The 26,909-nt window shown below is 41.6% G+C and overlaps 3 protein-coding genes across 5 annotated transcripts in view; 2 read left to right on the top strand and 1 right to left on the bottom strand.

The window, feature by feature from the left end:
* Window positions 1-224: 224 nt before the first annotated feature.
* Window positions 225-1,012, bottom strand: LOC101163317 (achaete-scute homolog 5-like). Its single transcript, XM_020702990.2, has one exon. It carries the CDS (start codon window positions 923-925, stop codon window positions 371-373), a length of 555 nt encoding a protein of 184 aa, XP_020558649.1. The 5' UTR covers window positions 926-1,012; the 3' UTR covers window positions 225-370.
* A 6,272-nt stretch (window positions 1,013-7,284) lies between these two features.
* Window positions 7,285-15,156, top strand: aldh4a1 (aldehyde dehydrogenase 4 family, member A1). Its single transcript, XM_020703376.3, has 15 exons — window positions 7,285-7,456; window positions 9,637-9,730; window positions 9,800-9,892; window positions 9,966-10,013; window positions 10,120-10,275; window positions 10,417-10,566; window positions 11,229-11,303; window positions 11,773-11,960; window positions 12,034-12,107; window positions 12,184-12,380; window positions 12,527-12,574; window positions 12,656-12,808; window positions 13,305-13,426; window positions 13,588-13,706; window positions 14,452-15,156. The coding sequence occupies exons 1-15, from the start codon at window positions 7,416-7,418 to the stop codon at window positions 14,562-14,564; spliced, it is 1,671 nt and encodes a 556-aa protein (XP_020559035.1). The 5' UTR covers window positions 7,285-7,415; the 3' UTR covers window positions 14,565-15,156.
* Window positions 15,157-15,690: 534 nt separating this feature from the next.
* Window positions 15,691-26,909, top strand: part of rnf123 (ring finger protein 123) — a 95,291-nt gene continuing 84,072 nt past the window's right edge. The window contains exons 1-16 of one of the 3 annotated variants that reach the window (XM_011475239.4): window positions 15,691-15,898; window positions 17,352-17,463; window positions 17,611-17,695; window positions 20,395-20,474; window positions 21,260-21,357; window positions 21,439-21,493; window positions 22,717-22,802; window positions 22,965-23,051; window positions 23,133-23,200; window positions 23,804-23,929; window positions 24,335-24,449; window positions 24,527-24,631; window positions 25,455-25,580; window positions 26,053-26,145; window positions 26,214-26,287; window positions 26,372-26,489. In XM_011475239.4, coding sequence (XP_011473541.1) covers window positions 17,382-17,463; window positions 17,611-17,695; window positions 20,395-20,474; window positions 21,260-21,357; window positions 21,439-21,493; window positions 22,717-22,802; window positions 22,965-23,051; window positions 23,133-23,200; window positions 23,804-23,929; window positions 24,335-24,449; window positions 24,527-24,631; window positions 25,455-25,580; window positions 26,053-26,145; window positions 26,214-26,287; window positions 26,372-26,489 — 1,398 coding nt within the window. In that variant the 5' untranslated portion in view covers window positions 15,691-15,898; window positions 17,352-17,381. Of the gene's footprint in view, window positions 15,899-15,936; window positions 16,050-17,351; window positions 17,464-17,610; window positions 17,696-20,394; window positions 20,475-21,259; window positions 21,358-21,438; window positions 21,494-22,716; window positions 22,803-22,964; window positions 23,052-23,132; window positions 23,201-23,803; window positions 23,930-24,334; window positions 24,450-24,526; window positions 24,632-25,454; window positions 25,581-26,052; window positions 26,146-26,213; window positions 26,288-26,371; window positions 26,490-26,909 lie in introns of those variants that run through there. The other 2 variants (XM_023955090.2, XM_078947516.1) reach the window with 2 other exon arrangements.

The raw sequence follows: 26,909 nt of genomic DNA on the forward strand, positions 1-26,909 counted from the left end.
ACTTTGTGTTGACATGCAACTTTTACAGAAGGAAAGTGCTTACGCAATGAACATAAATCAGCTAATTCTGTTGATGTGAAAAATGGCTTTGTGTTGTTATCCAACACATTACTAATGTATCGTTTGACAGACAGAGAACCAACAGTAGCTGGAAGACCCTAAAGTCTTTGGGAGGATTTATAATTGACCCAAAGGCCAAAGATCAGACGACTGTCAGTAGACAATCCGACTCACATGGCGCATCTCTCTACATTCCCACATCTAGCTGTCCAACACAGACATCCTTTTGTCTTGGATGGATCCAGTTCACCTTTCTCCCACCGCCCCAACCACCTGATCAGTAAGTGTTTGTTTGAGCTCTGATTTGAGTTTAAACTTTATTGCTGGTTTGTCGCTCGAACATCTCAGATTCTGCACCACAGTCTGGACCGGGTGTGGAACTTTGGGGTGACTCCGTCCCACTCTGCCTGCCGTCCTCCAGCTCCACCAGGCCTTGCAGGTATTTGATGTACCTGATGGCGGCCCGCAGCGTCTCCACCTTGCTGAGTCGCTTGTTGGCACTCTGACCCGGCAGGTGGTCTCGCAGCTTGGCGTAACCCTGGTTCACACACTTCACCCTCTGACGCTCACGCTCGTTCCTCTTCTGGATGAATGCGGGTTCAAAGGGACACTCATAGACGCTAAAGTGTCCGTGGTGGTGGAACGGGTTCAGGTATGGAAGGAGCCCGGTGCCACCTGAATTCCTCAGAGGGGCTTTGTAGAGGCTCAGGCTAGCGGCGTCCATGGCAGGAGGGTAAAAAAGAAAGGGGACGGAGCTGGACAGAGAGTCTGAGTTCTGGGAGATGCTGGGGTCCTCACAGAATCCCGCAGAGGAAGGCACACCAAAGCGATTGAGGAGCGAATGAGAGAACGTGGAGCTCATCATGCGATCTGACAGCCCAATAACAGAAGAGGACACCTTGTTGGATCAGAGTCGACTCATTTTGTAGCAGCAATACTTCTCACCTGTGGAAACACAAAAAACAGGACATGTGTAGTTTTTAACAGGCTGTTCAAAACCAAGAGGATGAATCTGTACTTCTAATGCCCCAACAATCACCACTCTGCAGGTGTTCAACCTATGTTTCATTCCTTAAAACCTGTAGAACCCGTCAGAGGGTGCTTTAACCCTTGTCCTATCTTAGATGACCCCACCCTTACTTTGACGTGTTCTCACTACCATGACAAAGGTGGATGAAGGTGGAAAGATTTCATGTAATCCATGGACACCAGTGAAGATCACAAATCACAGAAGAAAAAAGTTTTAACGCACTGTCTAGTGGGTCTAGATGACCCAGCTCCCAATGTTAAAGTGCCTAGGATAGCACAAGGGTTACGCCAAACCCTCCAATCTTGTTGTGACGAGATTGTTTTACTAATAGCAGCTCATCTGAAGCTGTGGATACAACAGGAAGAAGATAATAATAACCCAAACAAAGAAATATTTTGGTCCCTGCAGGTAGGAAAGCCACCATTTGGCTGCACTAGTTGTCAGCAGCATCAACTCGTTGAGGGTCCTACCAGGAGGGTAAAAATGAATAAACCAGAGTTCAGATGAGTATCTTAACCTTGCCACAAAGGACTATCAGAGGAAACCAGTTCTGATGTGGATCATCTTAGTGTAACATTGAGCATAAACTTCAGTTTTACAAATTAAATGTTTAAAGTAACACCACCCAAAGACTAAATGACAAAACATCATAAAAATATCACCAATTGGCACTTTACAGCTGATGAGCAGCTGTTTTGTTGGTCCCATCTCCCACCAGTAATTGTGAGCATCTTTTAACCATTGTGCTATCCTAGGCACTTTAACACTGGGAGTTGGGTCATCTAGACCCACTAGACAGTGCTGTGAACCTTTTTTCTTCAATGATTTGTGATCTTCACTGGTGTCCATGGATTACATGAAATCTTTCCACCTTTATCCACCTTTGTCATGGTAGGGAGAAGGGTTAAAGATACCAAAAGTGATGTTCATCTGAAGCTGATGACTGTAGAGAACTCCTGGCATGATGGGCTGTCCTTGACTTCTTTCCTCCATAATCCAGTAAGGTAAAAAGAAAGATGTATATACATTGAACAGTGATGACCTTCAATTCTCAAATTTGTTTTTTTGTTTTTTACACTGAACAATATGTGAACATCTTTTCAAACAACTTTTGAAAACTCTCTGGCATCGCTCTCTTTTAAATTTTAGTGTTTAACAAAGTTTATTATGTCTTAAATGAATAATACAGTTGTACTTTCTCCACACCCAACTTTATTTATTATTCGAATAATTCGTTTCTTCAATAAACATAATGGCATTACAATAGTTCTACACAACTCAGATAAGGCAGAATAAGTGAACAATACAACATTTTCATTGTTTTACCAGATAAAAAACACGGAACATTATTCAACCCATTTTATTTTTGGACACTTTAGGTGTAACAAATGATATATGAGGTGTTCAAAACAGATTTTCATCCAGTGTTACCCAAAGAAATCTAAGCTCTGCTGCTTTTTTTTATTTTTACACCTGAATCTTTATACAGTAAATCAACCATTGTTTCAAGAAACTTTGACTCATTTTCCATCTTGCATGAAGAAAAATCTGATCAAGAAAGTTTTCAATAGCAAAATGATCTTATATGTCTTAGTGACTAGAATTGTTTTCTCAAAATGAGAATTCTTTATACAGCCATTTTGTTACTCCATTGGCTGATATTTGTTATCAAATTTTTCTAATTTAAGAAATTTTGCCCACGGGAAATCTTTTTTGCAGTGGACCACCACAATTATCTGCTAAAACCAAGATTGTGCTGTCATTGTGCATCTCTGCCCTTTTTTTTGGTTGAAAAATATTTTTCCAATGTTTCAGTTGTTTCCTGCGTCTTGGGAGCTTTAGCAAACATCTTTTGTGACCTTGTTACAGTAAATAACCTGAATTTTTTGCAACAAAGGAAATTTAAAGATGATTATGCTTATGTCATTATAAACACATTTTATTGACCTCAATATTTTTAAAGACTCAAATGCAAATGTTGAATAATCCGGTTAGTGTCACATATATATTTTTAAATGAACTATTGAAGCCGATCCTTGTTTTCCATCAGCATTTGCTTTTGTCAGAGACAAGTGTAAGACTTAAGCAACATCCCTCAGTCATCATAGCATATTTTGGATATATTTGGCTGAAGGCTAAAATAAAAACGGCAGAAATTGGACTTTATCATTCATTCATCTTCCAAGCCGGCTTTTTCCCTTTCGGGGTCTCAGGGCTGCCGGAGCCTATCCCTGCCACTTGTGGGCGAAGGCAGGGGACACCCTGGACAGGAATTTGGACTTTAACTCCAATAAACTAACTGTCATATAGGCAGACACATGAGGATCCAGCTCTGAACTGGAAGACACAGGTTTCCAGTTCAGGTTCAATGATCAGGTGAATAAATAAGGTAAAGAAATCTAGGATTTCAAAGACCTGCAGAAATACAACAGCGGTAGATCCTGCATACATGAAAACCATCCAGTCTTTGCTCACCTGGAAAAAGCAGCTGCAGCCTTTCTTATTTTCTTTGGTTTCCCAGGAACCGTGATAAAGAATGAAAAGTTCCGGTTTTACTTGCTCGTGGCTGCTCAGATTCTACCCACACAGATGTTTGACAGCTCATCAGGTAGGAATCCAGGATCCAAAGCAGGAGACTCTCCTGCGTCTAATGATGGAAAGTTTGCGGCTCTGATGCTTCTCCATCTGGATCTGTGTGAAAACCAGCCTCCACCTTAACTGTGCCCAGAACTCCCGGTGCTCCCGGTGCAGGACAGGCGCTGATATGTGTGCAGACGTGTTCACATCAAAGAGCGCTGATGGAGAGAAATGAGTGTTTGCAGTTTCCTCTTCCTAAATCCTGTACTTCCAGATAAAAGACGTGAGCGACACACACCCTTCCTGTCAGCCTCTCATCACACGTCTCATCGCACCGCACACGCTGATCACTGTTTACACACTCACACCTGCAACCTGAGACGCACCTGTGATGGGGCCGCTGTGCAGGCCGACGCTCCAGCTCCCCACGGCCTTAAGGGCTTCTGCTTTGTTTCTCAGGAAGCGCTCTGATCTGAGTTCAAGAGGAAACTGCTGTTCCAGTTTGTTTCCATCAGAAGATTCCTATGTGATCATCACAACCAAATATGGAGAAGTGCAGACTGAAGGATAAATAAAAATGTAATAAAAATGAGGCAACAATGTGACATTCCACCTTCAGATTGTTAACATCTTACACAGATGAGCTGTCCTGTTCAAACATAAAAGCGCAGAAAACACATAAAAGCTTTTTATACTGTAAACTATTTTATCCTCGCAAAGACTTAAAACCTTGTTTTGAGACACTCAAAGATATTTTACCAGGTTTTTAATTGTTTTGATCTACTCTTGTTCTGTACTTTTCCAAGTTTTTCTAAAAATCAGAATTCCTTTTTTCCTTTTTTTTTAATTAATAGCTAGAATCTAGAGTTAAGGAAATTATTATTATAATGAGCCAAAATCCTTCCTTATTCCATATACTGAAAGTGGAAAAACTTGATTTAATTCTCAAAAAAAAAAAATTACGCTGTGAATTTTGGTTCAATTTCAACAAAATTGTTTTAAAGTTCAGTAAATGTTTAAAATCTATAGATTGGTATTCATTATCTTTATTTAGAGAAAAAACGTATGTGTATGTAGATAGATAGATAGATAGATAGATAGATAGATAGATAGATAGATAGATAGATAGATAGATAGATAGATAGATAGATAGATAGATAGATAGATAGATAGATAGATAGATAGATAGATACGTTTAGCTAAATTTGAGGTGAGTTTGATGTGAGTTTGCATCCATAGGCATTAAAGGGTTAAAAGGGTCTCTAAAAAATTAATTTAAATCTAACAAACAGCAGATGTCAACAGGTATTATGATATCAACGTGAAGAAAAAATCCCCCTTCATTGCTGAGATTGTCTGACTCTGCAGAGCGCCACCAACAGACAATTGAGCCTATAAAGGGGGATCATGCAACGCTTCTATCGGGTTTTTGGTCTTCTCGCTAAATCTAAAACTGATAAACCTGAAATAAGCCTCACCTGACAGGCCTATCAGACTGCTACCATGGAAATGAATATCAGATTATTTCGTGATAAAGAGGAGTGTCACATCCAGCCTTGCTCCCCTGAACCTGAACATTAACTGTATATTCTGGGAGTTTTGCAGTTTTAAATCCAATGAGGGCATGATAGAACGAACAAACCCTGACGTATTCTTTTTTTGTGTTGCATTGCAGCAGTGTAACCCTTGTGCTATCCTAGGCACTTTAACATTGGGAGTTGGGTCATCTAGACCCACTAGACAGTGCTCTGAACCTTTTTTCTTCAATGATTTGTGATCTTCACTGGTGTCCATGGATTACATGAAAACTTTCCACCTTTATCCACCTTTGTCATGGTAGGGAGAACACGTCAATGTAAGGGTGGGGTCATCTAAGATAGAACAAGGGACTGTTTTCATCAAACAAGGTTGCTGGTGTCAGGTGTCACTCAGCACAGAATCTAAAATTCCTCTAAGTTTGACTTCTTACAAACTCAAAAATCGCATTTAAAGGAAGAAACACTTTACAGATCAGGAATAAGAACCCTACACAGACACATAAAAAATAGATAGGATCTGTGGGTGAGTTTTATGGATAAACCCCATGACTGGAGACGCAGCAGGGACACATTAAAGGACTGTGAGGTAAATATAGGTGGATTGGTGTCGCAGCTGTGTTTGCTGTATTGACGCCTCTAATCTAATCTAATCTAATCTAATAGCGGCTGCAGAGCCTCTGTGTTCTGTAAAAGAGTGATACTGATGCTCCAGATCTCAAAAGATTTTGTTTTACTTTTTACTACCATTTCAGGGCTGAGGGACATGAAAATGGATCCCGTTCAGCCATTGATTGATTGATTGATTCATTCATTCATTTCTAGGGCACTCTCCACCACTGTCCAGGGAGGCCCAAAATGCTGTACATAAGGTCAAACCAATAAATCATACAATGATAAAACATAAAAAATAATTAAAACAATTAAATAAAAATTGAAAAACATTATAAAAGGTCCACTTGGCAACAACTAAGGCACAGTAGTGTAGGAACAGTTTGGCTTAAAACTCTCCTCTGAAATAGCTGTTTCCATGTCATTTTAAACAATTGATATTGATCTTTAGGTCCATCATTTACCTGTGTGGCCTTCAAGAAAACAGACCAAATTGAAATCTGCAGTATGGCATTCAGATATACATAAGTTCCCTCTTAGATTTTCACTGCAGACTTTCTTATTCTTTTTTGTAAAAATATCAGAAACTTTTAGAAACCTATCAAACAACAGATCTTGTCAGGATCAGAGATGTTTAACTTGTGGTTATTGATCTGTATAGCTATCATAGTGACATCACATTTCCTTATCTGCAGTACAAAACCTATTAACCCTTGTGCTATCCTAGGCACTTTAACATTGGGATTTGGGTCATCTAGACCCGACAGTGCGCTGAACCTTTTTTCTTCAATGATTTGTGATCTTCGCTGGTGTCCATGGATTATATGAAATCTTTCAACCTTTATCATGGTAGGAATAACACGTCAAAGTAAGGGTGGGGTCGTAGGATAGCACAAGGGTTAATGAGTAAAACAGAGGAAATAATATTATTCTCTTTATTTATAAAGAGTAGATAGCTGAACCAGCCTAACATAATTAGATTATCGGACTCTAAATATGTTTGTACTAAATGTCCAAAACAAATCTTTAGCTTCTTAATAGAAAGATATTTTAATACATTTTTATTACAACAACAACAACATGATAATAATAACAACAACAACAACAACAATAATAATAATAATAATAATAATAATAATAATAATAATGAAAACAACTATAATAATGATAATGATAATAATAATAAAAACAGGGGGGAAAAAACGATGGCAAGCTCTGATTGGCTAACTAGCATATCCTGCTCGCTGATTGCTCAATTGCAGTGCCGCCTTCGGAAGGTTCCATTCCATTGATGGGGGTCACAGCTTCACCAAAGTAGTGCTGTATTGCATTACAGTAGTACTACTAACCTTGTTCTGATACATTTATTATTACTATCCCTAGAATTGCCCTTAATAAATAAAAGTGGATAAAATTTAACAGCACATAAATTAAACCACCAAATAAAAAGTCAGTGTTCCTCCCCATAGTGAGTCAGTCTCTTCGGCACTTCCCCCGGCGGTCCTTAGTCTGGTTCTGGTTCTGACCTGTGTTCGAGGCTCATCGAGGCTCGCGCTGACAGGTTTCGCCTTTCGTTTGTGTCAGTGGTTTGTGGTGGGAAGATGCTCCGGGTAAGGTCGGCTGTGTTCCGGTCATGGAGAGGGTAAGAGAGCCGAACCGGACCTGAGCGGTCACGAGACTCCATCACCTGCTCAGTGACTTCCGCATGTCTTTAACAAAATCCTCTGTCTGGCCGACAGTGAACTTTAGCATAGATCACATTTATTAGCCAGCCTGTCTTCAAGAACCAGTGTGTCGAAGTGCGCATGCGTAAACACCACACGTGTTATATAATGACACTTGATCAACTGAAAGATGAAGAAGAGCAACAATTGTGTTAATCAGCTCTCATAGTACACATACAGCATACACATACTCATGCTTACATGAGCCTCACGTGTCTGTAGGTTCTGTTGCAGAACCTAAACAAGGACCAGGTTCTAGGTTGTCATAGACTAAACTCTTAGCTGTCACTAGTTGTCAGCAATAATTCAGATGTTTTAATAAGCCGGTGATCTCTCTGCTCTGACATCTGGGTCAGAACCAACCAACATCATTATTCTAGAGCTCCAATGATTAGCAGGCAATCAAGTATTATTTTAAAGATAAAACATTTATTTACATTTTTAAAGAAGATTCCAATTGAAATACTGATAGGTTAAACGAGTTCATGTAAATTTCCGATCTTTGTTTGGGTTAAAGAAGGACTGATCAATTGTTATTGATTAAAAGCTTGGGTTTCCTGACTGGCTGCTTCAGACCTTGGAGTCTGACTGTTGCTGCTCTGATCTGTTTGCTTTGCTGCCTTAACTCAGCATGCAGACAGGCTTGGGTCGGCCAGAGGCAGTTGGGTCTGTCCAACCACAGCTGCAAGCCTGGGTTCATGCAGTCCGTACTGTTGTAGTTAAACATTCACGAGCGATGAAACGTTTGGGTGAGCTGCAGGAGGGTCAGGAGGATGTACTGGGAGGATCTGACTCAGTTTGCAGTCCCGTGGGAATCGACAGATCAAAACCACCCATAATCCTGAATGTTGGATTTGTGTTAAAGCTTATGTGCTGTCTGCACTGAGCATTTATTCATCATTAGGTCTTTGGACATTTTTAACAACTAAAAACGAAATTATTTTTAATGGTTTTTCATTATTTTTAAGGTTTAATTATTTTTAATTAAAATATGTCATAAGATTTATAATTTGTTTATTTTTCTAAATCAAACCAATATTTGTAAAGTTAAAATTTGGATGTATATCATTAATAAAGTTCTATCTGAGGAAATTTAAAAACAAAATTAAAGAGTTGCGTTGTATGGCCCTCGGGCGCTACCAGCCCCCTTATGACCCAACCTCACTGTACTACAGCCCCCTCTCCCCCTGCCAGCCTAGTCAGAGTTGCATGTAACAAATTACTTTAAAAAAAAAAAAGATGGCTTTGCTGTTAGTTTTATCTCCATAGCAACCATTTTATTATTGGGTGGCAGAGGAGAACATGTCTATGTGATTTTTAGTGGAATTGGCAAAAATTCATTTTTGCATTTCCTTGGCAACGGAGGGTATTTGTTAACCACGCCCACATTTCTAATATGTTTGCATTGTGTTTTATATCATTTCGTTCAGCTCAAACTATCGATTCATGCATCACTTTTTCACAATACTGCGGATAAAAAGTAAACGAGTAAGAGGCAAAAGTCGAAAGCTGTTCATAATCAACAAACTTCTAATTCCAACATTTTGTCCCAAGTCGCTTCCCAATGATGATGGATGAGTTAGGAAGTGATAGATTGAAAACTTTAAGAGGATTTTATGTTTGTAGAAGGTCCCAAAAGTGATTTTTGTCTTTTAATTCAAGATGACGGCCTTTTTCTGAATTCAGTCAGTGAAACTCCAGTTACAGTTGTAGACTTAACCTGGTGACGTGAGGGAAATTCAGTCAAGATCGCTTGAACAAAACGGTTCTTTTCCTACGAGTGCAAAAATATGAAACTTGCCAAATTTCACACTTTGCCACCAAATGGCTGCCAAACCGTAGGTCCTGTGGCCATCCCATAATAATGTAACTATAATGAACTTTTAGCTATGACTTGTGTGAGGCTGGGAGCCGTTCAAAGAGTGAGAAAACTTTTGTTTGCTTTGACTGGAAGTATAGATAACAGGTGACCTCCTTTAGGTAAACTGGTTAAGCTACACATGATGTCATCTGACACGGTCAGATTTTAGTGTCGCAGGCAGATGAGGGCTGACAGCACCAGGAGGTGAGGAGGGAAGTGACCACTTTGTGTCTACAGGTTCCAGACATTCCCTTGTGCAGCTGTGGAGGTGAAGAACGAGCCCATCCTGGGCTTCAAGGAGGGGAGTCCCGAGAGAAGTGATCTGCTGAAGGTCCTGACTCCCAGAACCATGCAGAATATTTCCTCCATATTCTGGCTCTAACTGACCTTGTGTTTGCAGGCCCTAGACAGCCTGAAGGAGAGGACGCAGGAGGTTCCGTGTGTGGTTGGAGATGAACATGTGTGGACCGCAGACATCAGATATCAGCTATCTGTGAGTGAAATCTACTCAGACATGATGGTGGAGAAGCTCTGTGAATCAACCAGTTCTCTGTTTCTCTTCAAAGCCTTTCAACCATTCACACAAGGTGGCCAAGTTCTGCTACGCCGACAAGGTGAGTTCCTCCTGAAGCTTGTGAGGCAGCTCTCCTGGCCGTGCTGGGATCTCTGCCCCCATTCAGACGGGAAACTTCTCAAACATCTGTCCTCCTTGTACTTCAGGAGCTAATCAACAAGGCCATCCTCGCGTCTGTGGCAGCCAGGAAAGAGTGGGACCTGAAGCCAGTTCAGGACCGAGCCCAGGTCTTCTTCAAGGCTGCCGACGTCATCAGTGGACCCAAACGGGCGGAGATCCTGGCCAACACCATGATCGGACAGGTACGTGCTCTTTTGAACTGCAGGGTCGGCTCTGTCAGTCCAGCACCATGACAGCAGTCTGAGCGAGAGCTGAAGGTTCCGGACATCTGAGCGCGAGCAGAACTCCCGCCCTAACAGCCTGCCGCCTCTATTTGTGTTCAGGGAAAGACGGTGGTGCAGGCGGAGATCGACGCCGCAGCAGAGCTCATCGACTTCTTTCGGTTCAATGCTAAACACGCCATCGAGCTGGAGAAGCAGCAGCCCCTGGACGCAGACGGTAGCACCAACACCATGCTGTACCGCGGCCTGGAGGTGAAGTGCACCTGAGCCCCGCCCACTGGCTGGAATCTAAAGCTACTTTCACATCGCCATTGGCAACGTGCATTCAAGCAACCACTTTCAATAAAAATTAGGTTAAAAGTCTCGTGTCCACACGTAACTATGCAGGTTTCTACGGCCGCTTTTGGGCCAGGTTTAAAGTTAAACCTGGTCTTGGATTTGGTAGTGACGAATGGATGGCTTCCCCTTTAAAGTCCCAACTGTTTGAAAATTGATCATGAAGGAGAAAATAATAAATGCGTTTTGTGCCCGGCTGGAAGTACATGACACCTAGTCTTTCATATATTGGAATAGAGCTGGGAAAGGAAAAGCCTGGAGAAAGATTCACAGGATTTGCACTGCTTTGACATTTTGCATCAAGCTAACTGTAGACATGCGCTAGTAAACAGTAGAAGAAGAAGCAGTTCCTCACCGCTTGTCCAGTATGAACGTCAAGGGCTAAACGTGTCTTCTAGAACTTGCAGTAAAACGCTCGTCACATGCCCAGTATGAACGTAGCTTTAGACTTCAGCTTGCTTTGAAGCAGCAGGAGGCAGAAATGTCCACATGTATCCCTATGAATCAGGACATGTTGAGCAAAGTGTTTAACAATAGACATGGATGCTTCATTCTGAAAATGTTCTTTTTTTCTGCAGGGCTTCGTTGCAGCCGTGGCGCCTTTTAACTTCACAGCCATCGGTGGAAACTTGGCAGGTACCCCGGCCATGATGGTGAGTGCCTTTTTTTTCCTCACTGTGTGTTCTGCAGTTGTTTTCTTGAGTTTCCCATTTGGAACTATTTGCACATGTTGACATTCCTAGAAGAAACTGCATTCTTTTGGAGCAAATGGTCATCAGAATAGAATCAGGAAAATGTATTACTAAAAAACAAATAAACATTCATTCATGATTCATCTTCATCCGTTTGTTCCCTTTCGGGGTCACGGGGCTGCTGGAGCCTATCCCGGCCACTTATGGGCGAAGGCAGGGGACACCCTGGACAGGTCGCCAGTCTGTCGCAGGGTCAACACATAAACAAAAATTCCCCAAAAATACATCCCAAAATCCCACATTAAATGCAGGATGTTAAATGATTTTAATTGAATAGAGACACTATTGACAAACATAACCACAAAACCATCATTAAAAGGTGCGAATAAAAACAGTTAAATATGCGATATTTGTGTTCCTCTGCTCTTAGGGGAACGTGGTTCTGTGGAAACCCAGTGACACCGCTGTGTCTGCGAGTTACGCCGTCTACAAAGTTTTGCGGGAGTGCGGCCTGCCCCCCCACATCATCCAGTTCCTTCCTGCTGACGGTCCCGTGTTCGGGGATGCTGTCACCTCATCAGAGCACCTGGCGGGGATCAACTTTACCGGCAGCGTACCGTAAGGACCTATCCTGCTTTTTTTTGGGTCTGCGTCCTCTGAAACGCCGCTGATGTTCCTTTTCATCCTGCAGGACATTCAAGCGTCTGTGGAAGCAGGTGGCGCAGAACCTGGACATCTACAGGACGTTCCCTCGGCTCGCCGGAGGTGAGCACAGCCTCGGCATCTTCATTCGTCCTCCGTCTGTTGTGTGTGATGCGCAGCACATTGTCTGTGTGGTCAGAGTGCGGTGGGAAGAACTTCCACTTCGTGCACACATCTGCGGACGTCCAGAGCGTGGTGATGGGGACGATCCGCTCAGCTTTCGAGTACGGAGGCCAGAAGTGTTCGGCGTGCTCCAGGATGTACGTCCCCGACAGCTTGTGGCCACAGATCCGGCAGCAGCTGCTGGATGTCCACAAGAGCATCAAAGTGGGAGATGTGAGTCCATGAGGAGCATATATGTGGCACAGCATCCACCTACCAGGCTACCTGTGTTCATTTGCAGCTGGACTGTCATTTCTGCCTTCTGGGTGGAGACGTTTGTTTAGTTTTCTGTGAAACCGATGATGTTTTCTGTTCCTCAGCCAGTGGAGGACTTCAGCACCTTCTTCTCTGCTGTGATCGATGATAAGGTAAGCCTCTCGTCCTGATGAAAGCCCATCCTCCCCCTTGGTGTGTATCAACGTTTCTCTGACCTTGCCGTCCTCTTCCAGTCCTTCGCTCGAATCAGCCGATGGCTCAACCACGCCAAGACCTCCCCAAACCTGAGCATCATTGCAGGCGGAAACTGTGATGACCGGAAGGGTTACTTTGTAGAGCCGACAATTGTTGAAACCAAAGATCCCCAAGACCCCATCATGAGTGAGGTCTGGACCGGTCCACTTCTGAGTCCAGATGAAGTTTATTTAACTAGAACTTTAGTGCAGATGGAATCATCATGCCGGAAATCAAACCTACATTTATGAACTTTAATCTAAACTCTATGGGAAGTTCTCGATCTGAATGTTGAGCTAACGAGCTTCATGGCTTCTCTCACGATTAAACATAAAATATCTCTTTAATATTTACACTGAATCATATTAATAATCTTTTAATTCATTTTCTTCATACCTCTTTTAAGGAAATTGTTTTTGTTTATCTCAGGTTTTTTTCAAACATTTTTTATTGATTATATGATTTTCCTAAAAATAAGAATATTCAGTTTTATATAAAATTTTTCTGGGATTTTTAAGGCAGTTTTCAAACTGCCAGATATGAAGATTAAAGGTTTATAATGCTTGTGATCATACCCACAGTTTGTAGCTCCTCCTCTTTGTCTTCATCCTCTCCTGATGATGATGATGGTGCTGGTTGCGTTTGCAGGAGATCTTCGGCCCCGTCCTTTCGGTTTATGTCTATCCTGATAAGAAGTACCAGGAGGTGCTGCAGCTAATTGACCGCACATCGCCGTACGCGCTGACGGGCGCCGTTTTCGCCCATGATAAGTGAGTCTTTAATGTGAAAAGGGTGTTTCCATTCATGTTCAAAAGGGTCGAGAGCCAAATGAACATTGATTCCTCTGAGGTCTGACTCCTCCTAATGCTGTTTTACTGTGTTTGACTGCTTATTCTGTTTTTACAAATGTCTATTTTTGGCCTTTCTACAGGAAGGTGATTGATGAGGCGGCCAAAGTTTTGAGAAACGCTGCAGGAAACTACTATGTGAACGACAAATCCACCGGCTCCGTCGTGGCTCAGCAGCCGTTTGGAGGCGCCAGAGCTTCAGGTGAGAGCGCCTTTGCTTCAGGATCTCCTTAGATCTCAGAGTACCTCATCTCACATTCATCGCTCCATGTCTGCAGCAGTTTCTTCAGCTAGACAGAATCGTAAAAGTAACTGATGATAATGTTGGCAGTTCATCTGACTTAAGGAACAAACAGCTTTTCTAGCATTTTCTTGACATTTCTGATTACAACTTCACATTAATAAATCATTTACCGTCAATCCACTGTTTGTTTTGAGCTAAAATTTGAGGAGTTGTTCTCCGTTTATCTTAACAAGTCTCATCATTGGGGTTCAATACATTTTATAGTTTGTTAATAAGACGGTGATGATTGCGGTTTTATTGCAGGAGCTGAAAACTCTATCTAAAAATAGGGAACCGGTTAACAACTTAGGTTTTAAAAAAAATGCTTTAGATAAAACACTATAATATATTTCGGGTATTTGATGGAAACACAAATAACCTGGTAGAGAATTAGAAAGAATGTAATTTTATAAACTGCAGTGGCATTGTGAAAAAGCATGAATTCCGCTTGAAAGGGCTTGAAAGTGATTTGGGAAATCAGCTGTTATTGTCCCAGCATGAATATGAAAAAAAAAAGACGAGTGTATAAATATTTCCTGATTAATGTAGTTGACTGGACAGATCTTTAAAGGGAGACTGTGGTTGGTGCAGAACTGTCCTGAAAATGCTAATCCAATCTGAGGCTGATGGCAGCAAACTGGTTCATTGATATTTTTTCTTCTAGGCACCAACGACAAACCTGGAGGTCCTCATTACGTCCTAAGGTGGACGTCTCCTCAGGTGGTGAAGCAGACGCACGTCCCCCTCAGAGACTGGAAGTACCCCTACATGGGCTGAGGTCTCTGTCAATCCATCCATCCATCCTCTTCCTCCTTCCCAGTGGGTCCCTCTCTGCACTGACTGTGACATTACCGTCCTCCTGGAGCTCAACTTCCATCCTATTTGTCGTTAAACTCCAAGTTCAAATCCTCCCCCCGTCCTGACTTGGAAGGCGCCATCCATGTTCCTTTTTCTTCAGCTGATCAGATAGCCTGATCTCTGGATGAAATCCACTGGAGCTCATTCAGCTGAAACTTCCAGAACACCCGTCTTCTGTTTGATTTGTTCTCTGTGAAAACAAAGTCGATCTACTTATAGAATTGTAGAAATAACAAATAAATAAAAACCGACATTAACTGAGTGTGTGAAAACAGAGCCTTAGATCGAAGATCTTCAATATATTACCAGAGCTGTGAGAGAAAAAAGAAGAGGGCTCATTAAACTATAGTTGATGTTGGATCCGGTGTTACGAGGGTCTGTGTTTGTCCTGCAGATATTTGGTGTTAAGACCAGCCTGTTCTCAAAAACACTTGTACTTGAATGTCTGCAGCTGAGTGTGCCTACATCAGCCTTTAAGATCATTTTTAGCAATAAATTACTATTCTTACAAGCTGTGCTTTATTCTCAGTTTCTTTGATCCTTTCAGGAAGGTTTTGGTTGAGAGACATGCCTGGATGCTCATACTTTATTAAAAATAATTTCTGTTTCAATGAATGTTTTTTGTCTATGTAATAAAAAGATCAATTGACTTAAATGCACCACTAAGATCTAAAATAATAGACCATGAGGCCACAAATAGATGAAGCTTTTATTGACCCTACGACAAGGGAAATTGATTTACCATAGGCATAAAATAAATAAAAATAAACCAACTTTTTTAACTTTTTGAAGAAAATGCTGACTGAAAATCCATAACCTGGTCAGCTTTATTGCCTAATCAAGTAGACCACTTTAGTGACAGTTTCTGTATTTTTGTTTATTGATTTGTTTTTAACTGTAGTTTAGCACTTTCATGAGCCAAGGGTCAGCAAATGTGTACCGTAAACACACTTAATTTGATTAAAATAGGTTGGAAACGTCTTTAACAGTTTTCCAATTTTGTGTGTGTTTCTAATAACACTTTCTCTATTCTCGCGTTGTTTTCTCTGACGAGATTTTAATGTTGGGGGTTTGACCCTCGCAGCTCCCCGTAGATGTGAGGCGTTGACTGCTTGGAGTGTTATTGGACCTTCTGCTCCGAACCACGGCTGCTCTCATCTTCATTTGCCTGATTCACGGACAGGGCGGCGGTGAGCGGCGGCAGCAGCACAGCTCTGTGTTCGGACGGCGGGGCGCGCCGTTTGTGGGCCGCTGTAAGTTAGCAGCGGTCACCCGCAGCTGTTAGCCTGCTTGTTTAGTTACACCGCTGTAACCGGCTGCTCGTTCGCAGCTAAACCTGACCAGACCGGGCCGGGTTTGGCTGGGCTGTGACGTGACGTGAATGTCATCCATCTGAGCTCCGTGGTGAGCTGTGGACATAAGACCGGTGGCTGTGCTCCGCCAAGGGCTAGTAGTTGCAGTGTTAGCAACCGGGACGGGTCATTGTTGTCAATGGCTACGTCACGTGACAACATTTTAGAAATATACTACTCGATTACTCTGATTTTAGTCTCAGCAGCATGTTTGACAGTCTGCTTACCACCTGTATGTCAAAAAAACAACCCGAACATCTGCCAATGTTTTTAGCTGCCTGTCATCTTCACGGTCCATCAGATGTGGGAGATAAACACGTCATAGGTGTAACTTTCCCCACACGTCAATGAATCATAAGCCTTGACATTCAAATCTAGGCTTTCAGATCCATTTTCTACAATCTTTTCTCCTAAAACATCCCATGTCTCTTCCATCAGTGAGAGATGCTCACCCAAAGCTGCAGGACGAAAACAAGCTTCATGCTTGTTCTTCTTCCAAAAATGACAAACCAGATTAACTGAAAGAGAAAAAAAAGTAAAGAGGATTCATCTATAGATTACATAAATCGATTTATTCTTTTAAAAGCAAAACTCAAATCAATCCAAATCAATAGAATACATTTTGTTAACATGTCACTGCTGCATGTTAACAGTAAGGTTCTGACATTGTGGATGTTAATGTTAAACACCTACTCCGATGACATTTGTGTTTTTGATGTTTCTAACTTGTTTTTGTGGCGTTTTTGTCACGATGGAGGACACTTGTAAAGAAAATTAAGTTTTAGATTGCATTTCTGAGTACTTCTTTATTCAAATCGGTGTGAGCGAATCAGGAGCGGACGAAATATTGCCCTTTGAAAAAGATCACATTTGTGACGTAAGAAGTATGATGGGCAGACCACAGGCTCCCTGCTCCGCTCCATTCTGATGCATGTTCTTGTAGATGTCCTCATTTTCCTCGTCTGAGCTGGTATCTGGCTGACACAGGTTTTTTTTAATTTTGGTTCAATATGGGGACAATAATTAAAAGACCTCTGTGATGAAAAGATGAATGGCGTTGGTCTATAAGGTTATAATAAAGGACTTATCCATCTCAGGACATGGATGTCAGCATCTCTGAGGAAGTCATGCACAAAAGGACTTAAAGAAAGACAGCAAAATGATTTTTTAAAAGCTCTTCAAACTATTAAATATGTTATAATGCATCAAAACTCAGTTGCTGTCAAATGTATCTCTGTGTTTTCAACTTTAAAAAGGTTCCTGTTCTTGCAGTTTCTTTCTTTCCTGTCCTTTTGAAGGAGTATTTTACTTTCTAAAGATTTTTTAAGTCCAAGCAGTTCTTTTCTGTCACCAGTGAACAGGTCAGTGGACCCCAACTGACAGAATGACCACGAGGGGGGGAGGAACCGCTCTGACGCGCCGGAACTACCGGCTGGCTTCGGACACGGACAAACCCAGAACCACCGGTACGCCAGCAGCAAGTGGGCGGGGAGTGGTAGCATCAAGGCAACAGGGATTAGATCATTTTTCAAATTCCTGCTCTCTCATCATCTTCATACATGCACAATCTCAGATGTACAACTGTGTGTTCAGGTCTTCCTTCCTTCCTGTAGGTATCGTGAACGAGAAGCTGCTCAGCGATTATCTGCATCACGTCTTTCCTTCTGCCAAACCTGGAGCTGCTCCAGCCACGCTCAGGTACCCATACCTGCTTTTCATCAGCATTTCTAGAGTATCTTTTACTCTTAAGGAGAAAGTCTCTGCCAGATCTTCATTTTTAGGAAATTAAAAGTTTAAAATTCAAACACTGGTATCGCCTTATATCAGAATCTCATTTTTTAGCAAAACTTAGTGCATCCCCTGTCAAAGTGGTCCCCAACCCCCGGGCTGCGTACCAGTTACCGGTCTGTCTCTAAACAAAGATTTATTTTGGAAATCTACTGAATTCTCTTCACCACATCCAACTCATTATCGAGGCATGTCAAGTCGCTCGGTCACGTGTTAAAAATGCATCCACTGCTTTCTTAAAGTGTCTGCGCTGACTGCTAAAGTGAAAACCCCCAAGCTAGCAAAGTTAACAAAAAACAAATATATTCGAAAAGTTTCTTTTTGCAGAAAAGAGCCAACGAGGAAACAGAAGAAGAGTCTTTGATTTCAAAATAAAAGAAAGTTAACATTGAACAAAACCAGGTGTCTTTATTCCAAATATTGAATTATTGTGACAGTTGTCGCTGTCGAGGACGCTGCTAATAGTTCTTCAAATGGTGGATTTATTTGGGGTGCTGTTTGTAAAGCTGCTGAGTTAAACATTAACAGCATTTTAGGAAAAAACAGCAACACGGGTTTCATTTTTCAAATGCATATTTTCACCATTTAATTCACGTATTGATAAATGTTACATTTACTAACTAAATATTTAGTTAGCAAGCTAAATATTTACTTTAAAGTGAATTTTATTTTTATAATTAAATATTTATAGATCTCTCCTAAATATTTATTTTAAATACTTATAACATTTGACTGCAGCTTTACAAACGGCAAAACATGGATTTACATTTATGAATATGTTTAAAAAATATGAGGCTTCAGATGAGTCTGAATTTGGCGTCTGATTTTTAGCTTCTTCTTTCACAGTTATGGGTTAAAAGAAAGTCTTTATCACATTTTAATGGAAATCTAGAGAACAAATAAAGTTTAAAACAAACTGCAGATATTTCACAGAGGATTAAGATAAACTTTACACTCAAAGGTTTAAAGTGAAGGGAAACTGGAAGCAAAAAAGAAAAATGGCACGCCCACTTCAGGGTCGTACATGCCTGTTGGGGAAAGTATTGTCACTGGTCCATGGCCTAAAGAAAAGTTACGGGCCAATGACCTTTCAGACATTTTATCATGTCAGCATTGATGACATGGCATGAATTTGTTTAAATCAAAGATGATTAATTAGAGGAAAGTACAGTAAATCTTGTTCTCTTGGGTTCAGTTCTGAGCTCCTAATGGAAGTCTAGGGTTGCCTCCAAGTGTTTGTGTGTGTGAGTGTGTGTTTTGACTGGATTTCTGTTTCCATCTCCAATCTCTAAGCCTAGCAGGGTCACATTTCCCTCACCAGCTCTATACTTAGACCCACTATGCAGTTCTGTCAGCAGGGATTTCACAGAGAAGCAAACAAAACAAAAAACAGACAAACTTTCAGAAACGTCTCGCCAACGGCGAGAAGTGGAGTCAGAACGTGAAAGAGGTGTGGGGTAAGCCTTTGACACGCTAAAAAGAAAAGGCTCGACGTCTTTAGTTTCCAGTCGAGGCAGTTTTCAAAACAGGTCTCTGGTTTCCTGTCCTCCATCCAGATCAGTCTGGTTTTAGATCTTCACTTCTCTAAGTCCAGCTGACAGAAGCAGCTGAAGCAGCAGCTCAGTCCTGTCTTCTCATCTTCATCCCAGCAGCTGCGCTCTCTGTGAAGTGTCTGTGTGAACAAGCATCCACACTGACAAAACATCCGCTGTTTTTTTCTTGGATTGGAATTAAAGAAATCAAACGGTGCATTAGCATGAAATGGATTCTTTAGTCAGACAGTGATACTGAGCCGCAGTTCTTCTTGCAGACTGCAGGTTTTGTTAAGAATGTCTCTCTGCTTTAAAGCCACAGAGCTGAACTTTTTATGAGTTTCATCAGCCAAAAAATCCCTGCTGTTTTAACCTGTACACTTAACTTTGGTTTTTCATTATTTCAACATCTTTTAAGTTTTCATTTGCTTTGGTTTCCCTTTTGTTACCTTTGATTTGTTTTATGATTTTAGGAAGATTTCCTTTCCAGGCTTGTTATTGAAGGCATTTTTTATGTATCAGTAAAATTGAATATATTTGTTTTGAATTGTGGCCAAAATATAATTTGACTTTATGATTTTCCTTAAGATTCAAATATTTCTTAAACACTTCATAATAAAGAACACTTTCTGTCTGTTTTAATCAGTTTTAACAGGTATTGAACCATTTCTGTCGCTCTTCACTGTTATTCTGTTTTTTTTAGCTTAAGCATTGAACTTGGCAACTGTTTTTTAAATTGATTTGAGCATATCCTTTTTTTCCTAATCAAGCTTTAGTGCCTTCAGGGACCAGTTACAGATTTTTCCTTTAATTTGGGTTCATTGTATAGTATAGTTAGCTGGCGTCTGTGTCTTAAAGCAGTTTATTTTTTTTTTCTCCTCTTACTGAGGTGTAGTGACAGCTGACAGAACTTTGGTTCTGCCAGTTCACATCACTGTAGTGTGCCTTTGGTGATTGTACTTCAGTGTTCCAGTGATGCAATATGCCTTATTAATACTTTCATCTGATCATGTGAACATTAAAATCACATGAGATCCATCCTACTTTGTGGTTTCTCTGTGTCTGTTGAACTTGCAGGAAGCCTCTGGGTTTCCAGGATCTTGGTGCTCACCTGGACCGGCTGCTGTCGGAAGAAGAGCCTGCAGAAGACGGCACAGGTAAAAACTCAGCAGCTTAACCCAGAAAACCAAGAGCTGCAACTCTCAATTTAACTGAGTGTCACTCTGAATATACAGTAAAAATGACAGCTTTCAACATAAAATTCTGAAATATTTTCCTATTGTTGTTTGTTATCCATCCATGAAAAATAAAAATATTAAGGTTTTCTTCTCCACCAGTTTGAATATTAGTTGTCTTTTAGAGGATGAAACCATTGAAACTCTGGTTGCTATGGTGATTCCCGGCTTATTTAATGAAAAGGGCACGAGCCAAGTGGCGTTTTGAACAAACAGATCTTTAAACAGTCTCTATTTGAAAATTGTAAGTCAAGTCCTAGACATTTTGAAAGCATCTGAATCCATACTCAGACGTATTTTTTCAACATGTATGTTTCAGTAAACAGCTCCCCTTTGTCTCATAAGCTTGAGTTGGTCTGATGATAGGGGAAAAAAAGTCATGCTTTTGTTCATTTTCCGCAGATGGATTCAAAACCAACAAATCAAAGTTATGTTACGCATTAGCTTTCACTAAAAACAACATGAATGTTATGTTTTTTTTTGTTTGTTTGGATTTGTGAACCAATTAAAGCGGGAAGACGGGATGCATATCTGACATAGGGTGAACATTTTCGGTAAAACTCTCAAAGAAAGAGTCTCCGTTCATGTGGTCAGTTTCCTTAATGAGATTTTGCAAATGAGAAAATCTAATTTCGACGTTAAGACGTGCACGTCAAGCGTAGACATTGTGGAGTTCCGGTGGTGTCTGAACGCATCTTTGTGTGCAGATCAGCAGGTGGACGGGCGTGTGGGCCCTCAGCCTGTGGTTCTGGATCACACCAGCGGCTTTGAAGGCCTTCTGTTTGTGGACGACGACTTGCTAGGGGTGAGACTTATTGTACGATTGGCACAGACTCCTGCATGCGCCTGGGTCACACTTCTGAGTGAAAATGTTCTGGTTCTTCAGGTGATCGGCCACAGCAACTTCAGCTCCATCAGGGCGACTACGTGTGTCTACAAGGGTGAGTTTGATGTAGATGCAGTTCTGGAACACCATGATCTCTGCGAGGACAAGCTGTAGAACCCCAAGTGTTTGCTGAAAGGCTCAGGGGCCTCATGTACGAAGAATCATGCAGCTTTCATGCGGAAACAAACCAAACGTGCGTACAAGCAATTGTTGTGATGAAGACGCTCTTTTCCTTCATCTCCATGTGTTGGAAAATGAGTGTAGCGGCTCTAACTGCGTCTGAGAATTTCTTTAGAAAACAACACAAAAAACCAGTTTTTTAGATTTTGACTTTAAACGGCATAATAGTAATTAAAAGACCACTTGGAATCTTTCCAAAATAGATCAAAATGTGATTGGAGTGGGCCTTTGGGGAAGAGATCCCAGCAGGCAGGAGCTAGAATGAGGAGAGAAATGACTCATCTTTGCAAATGTTTTCTGAGAACATCTGGATGACTTATGTGTCCAGAAAACTCACTTTACATGTGACTTTCTACATACAAAAAGAAAAGAAAAAACACATCTGCAGCTGCATTCTCGCATTCTATAAGTCAGAATGAAACATCATTTAAATGACAAACAAACCCAAATGTCTCCTTGTCTCCTCCTAACAGCTGCTTTCTCCTCAGAACCTGCAGCAGGCTCAGGGTCCGCTTCATTACTTTGATTGAAACTTTCAGTTTGTCAGGTTTCATTTTCATACCTGTGCTCCTCCCACCTTAGAACTCAGTAATGTTTTAATGTCTTTATGGTTTTAAACAAAGAAAGTGCTGTAGTTTCAAAATATGCAGAAAAAGTCTGATAAAAAAGTTTGTGTAGGAGTCTCTTATGTTTTGTTTCAACTTCATCTTGACTTTAGAGAATTCAAAACAACCCAATGTAAGATTAAAGGTGAGTTTAGTTTTGTTTTTATTTCGAAATGGCAAATGTAAGGCTTTATGTTATGTTCTTGGTAACATAGCTTTTTGAGATTACTTTGTAGCGTGCGCTAATCTAGGCATATTTGTACTCTACTGTGTGCATGAAACGTGGCGCACATGCATCTTTCTTATGCGTTCACACGGCCGGCCTCTGAGCATCTGCAGAGTCTCAAAGAAGAACGTTAAAAATCGAAGCTGCTTGTAGAGACTGCACAGCTCAGTTTGGTTTCACGAAATGCTGAGCATCGACATCAGCTGTTTGTCTCTTGTGACTGAACGGGACCTTTAGGCTCAACGGGTTCTGTGTGTCTGCTTGCAGGGAAATGGGCCTACGAGGTTCTGATCTCCTCTCAGGGTCTGATGCAGATCGGCTGGTGTACTTTGAACTGTCGCTTCAATCAGGAGGTAAACACATGCATGCACATAACTAATGACGTTCTCTTCGGATGCAAAATATGGATTTACATTCAAGCATGAAGCACTGTTCTTGAGAATGAAAATTACAGGTCTGATGAAGATAATTTAGCAAGAACCAGAGCCTATGCAAAGGATTGTGTGTTTTTTCAGGAGGGTGTGGGCGACACTCCAGACTCATACGCCTACGATGGAAACAGAGTGAGGAAGTGGAACGTGACAACCACCAACTACGGGAAGGTGAACGGACTCCTGAGCTGCGTGCAGCTGAGGATCCAGCAAATGCTGACTCTGGGTTTGTGTGTGTTTGTGTGTGCGCAGTCATGGGCAGCCGGAGACATCGTCAACTGTCTCATCGACCTGGATGAAGGAACCATCACGTTCTGCCTGTAAGTTCCAGCTCATGGTGACTTTAAAGCAGAACATGTCTCTGACAGGACAGTGGGCGGAGCTTCATCAATTACATCCTGAGTAGGTTTACTCCGGCTGTTTTGGGGTAAAGGCAGTGAACCCATTAAAACAGGTCACGGGTTCACACACACACACAGACACAGACACAGACACAGACACAGACACACACACACACACACACACACACACACACACACACACACACACACACACAACATGTTTGTACACTGAGACAGGAAGCTAAGGAGGTTCTTTTCTGTATCAGATGAAATGTCTTAAACTACTACTTGTCTCTACTACATTGTCTACTTCAGTGAACTGTTTCAGTCCCTGATTTACTGGAAAACAAGATTTATCGGCTTCTACAAATAAACATAAGGAAGGTGCTGCATCTGAAGCTAACATGGTGGGACATGTAGTTTTCCAGTTCATTGATTTTTTTTTATCAGTGAACTTAAAGAATGATTTAGCAATAGCTAATTAAAGTTTGTTTTGATCGATTGAATTCGTTTTCTAACAAAGTCTTGGTTCCTCTGTCCTTCAGGAATGCCCTTTAACTTGTTCTTTCTCTGTGTCTTCAGGAATGGGCAGTCTTTGGGGACGGCCTTCACCAACATCAAGATGGGTCCTGGCATTGCTTACTTCCCCGCCATCAGCCTCTCCTTCAAAGAGTCGGTGGCCTTTAACTTTGGCAGCAGGCCGCTCAGATATCCTCTTAATTCTGAGATTTAGCTGCCATCTTTACAACTCCATAACACGTATTTGTTTCTTAATGCAACTGGAGCTGCTCGCAGCGCAAAATTGATGATAAATGTGTACAGGATAGTACATTTTAGAATGTTATGCTTACCAGGCATTTATGTTGCCATGGTAAAAGCTAATCGCACATATTTGTATTCAGGCGAGGACCACCTTATATTTTTCTGCAGCTCCATTGGCGGAAATTGGTCACTGGTAACCATGACAACATTATATGAAAGGCAGATTCATGGATTTAGTGAAATTTGTGTGATCGTAGGAGAAGAAAGGTTCAGCTGCTTTGTGACCCGATCAAATCTGAACACGTCTCCAGGAACCAGAAAGAGTTTTTCTTTAACCTGCTCGTGACCCACGTACCCCGTAGAAGGTTACTTGCCCTTGCAGGATCCCCCCACTGCTGACCTGACCAAGGCACACAAACTTCTGGGCTTCATCAAGAACGTCCTGTCCACCTCCATCGACACCCAGGTAAGAGCCGAGGCGGCAAAGCGAGTCATTAGCACCTGTTCCAGGTTCTCTATTTATAAGAGGGGTCTCGGCTGCAGGAGGAGAAGCTGCTGGAGAAGGGCTGCGCCATGTGGAAGCTCCACGGGGAACCCACCGTGCTGGTCACCCTGGCTCACATCTTCAACCACTTTGCTCCTCTCATGGTGAGAAGAATCCACCTAGTCTGTTTTCATAAGAACTAAGGGCATGGGCTCTAGATTTATAAATCTGAAAAGTTAACCCTTGTGTTATCCTATGGGGTCAAGATGACCATTAACCTGTTCTCCCTACCATGACAATGGTGGATAAAGGTGGAAATATTTCATGTAATCCATGGACACCAGTAAATATCACAAATCATTGAAGAAAAAAGGTTCAGCGCACTGTCTAGTGGGTCTAGATGACCCAACTTCCAATGTTATAGTGCCTAGGATAGCACAAGGGATAATAAAAAGTCTCCATCATCAGTCAGTCAGATGTGAGCCTCTTTGTTAGATGTGTTTATCTCGATTCCTTCTGGTATCAGCTTCTGTTTTTTCTACATTCAAGTCCTTGCAGCTAATTTTCTGTTTACGAAATATAATTTTTGATTGAATGAAAGTTCAAATTGTGATTGACACTGCTAGTTAAAAGTACTTAGTAAGCAAATTAACATTTCTGATTTATTGCTTAAACGTTATGTAGTCACATAAAACAAATTTAAAAAAAGCACAAATTCATATTCCTTAGAAGATTTTCCATTTTGAAGAGTCTTGAAAGTTTATGTTGTTTATGTTTCAAACAAATTTTTGTTTGTTTTAAAACATATTTTCCTGCATTTCTTGTTTGTTTTGTTTAAAATAAATCTCCAATCAGAGCAGATGATTATCCATTTTAGAAACATTCCTCCCACAGCAGGGGTCGCTGTTGCTCTGGTGCAGATTAAGTCAGCATGGGAACCCTTTCTTTGAACTAGCTGTGGGACATGTTGCGTTTGTGGATCTGCAGTGTAAAGTCTACCTCGTGGAGGACGTCCTGATGAACTTCCTGTTGGGGATCCTGGAGGGGGGCGGCTCTGTGGACGAACACCCGCTCATCCAGCAGCTGCTCGACCTCTTCTGGCTGCTGATGGAGGTGAACTGACAATTCATTACACCACAAAGTCCAAAGCTTTGCATTTTAAAAGCCCAGCAGCCAAGTCAAGATGATTTAATCACATAACACCTGTCATTTGGATTCATTTTCAAATCAATTTTTTTTTACCTGGCATTTGAAGCCCCTGAAACATTTGTTGCACTTCAGAATGATGCCATCTTAGATTTTCTTTAAAAACCCTTTTTTGCTCCCTATTCAAACTCAAATAAGCAACTTTACTGGAGTAAGTTTTTACCTTATTTGGAGCCCCTCTAACCCAATGGGTTTCACCATTTAGTTTCAAGCAAGGTCGCGCTGTTATATAAAAATTGGACAATAGATGGCACTTGTAGTTTACAAGAGATAAAAGTGCAAAAAGCATTTTCTCACAACTGTAGGTCTACACAAAGCAGGCTCTGTTGATGCTTCTTCCTCAGGTTGAAGCTCATCGTGTGTCATTTCTTCTCTGTAGGACCACGAGGTGAACGAATGTCTGAAGCAGCTGATGATGTCTCTGCTGCGCGCGTACCGCTTCTCCCCGATCATCCCGGACCTGGGTTTCCAGGTGAGACTCACCATCTGTCCCGCTCATAATTTGGCACTCACAGGCTGATAACGACTCATCTGTTTCAGATCCACTACCTGCGTTTGACCACGGCCATCCTTCGGCACGAGAAGTCTAGGAAGTATCTGCTCAACAATGTCTTATATCCTTTAGCTGCTGCTCTGCCTCAACTGACACTCAGCCTGAGCCTGTAAAACTCACTGTTGTCCCCTTAACCTACTGCTACGTTTGACGTGCTGCGGTCCGTCGTCTTCTTCTATATCAAGACCCCTCTCAGAGTGAAGGAGGCGGGGCTCGAGGAGCTCATCCCCACCACCTGGTGGCCCACGCATTTTGACAAAGAGGTGAGGCAGAGAAACAACCCTGACAGCAGACATTAGTGAAGCCACCTCTCCTGTTGTCAGATAAAAGACTACTTATCAGCAGACTGAAGCTGCTGCCTCGAGGTTACCTTCATTCACAGGCAGAGGGCTGAAACCATTGACTATATGAGAACTGGACCGAGTGAGTGTGATGTCACCCATAGAAAATGGCTCACTTCCTGCTCCAACCAAATGAAGTCAATGAAATCGCCATCTTTTCGCAATAAGGTCGCCACCAATGTTGGAGCCAGACGATGTCAGTAAGCAGTGATTGGTTCGAGTCGATCTTAGTCAATGCTTCACAACCACTCTAGCCAATCAGGAGTGAGCCTGTTGAAAGTCTATTCCCCTACTATTTAAAAGTGTGTGAATCTGTGTTTCTGTGTTTCGAACATTCAACGT

The sequence above is a fragment of the Oryzias latipes genome, chromosome 5 (genome assembly GCF_053564925.1).
Source record: "Oryzias latipes strain Hd-rR chromosome 5, Olatipes_Hd-rR_3.1".
NCBI classification, from domain to species: domain Eukaryota; kingdom Metazoa; phylum Chordata; class Actinopteri; order Beloniformes; family Adrianichthyidae; genus Oryzias; species Oryzias latipes.

Bases quoted from the DNA above. Each gene is read 5' to 3' on its own strand.
- LOC101163317 (XM_020702990.2), bottom strand. From the start codon at position 925: ATGATGAGCTCCACGTTCTCTCATTCGCTCCTCAATCGCTTTGGTGTG.
- aldh4a1 (XM_020703376.3), top strand. From the start codon at position 7,416: ATGCTCCGGGTAAGGTCGGCTGTGTTCCGGTCATGGAGAGG. The intron at 10,567-11,228 runs GTGAAGTGCACC...TTTTTTCTGCAG, and splicing joins TGCTGTACCGCGGCCTGGAG to GGCTTCGTTGCAGCCGTGGC. The intron at 12,108-12,183 runs GTGAGCACAGCC...CTGTGTGGTCAG, and splicing joins GTTCCCTCGGCTCGCCGGAG to AGTGCGGTGGGAAGAACTTC.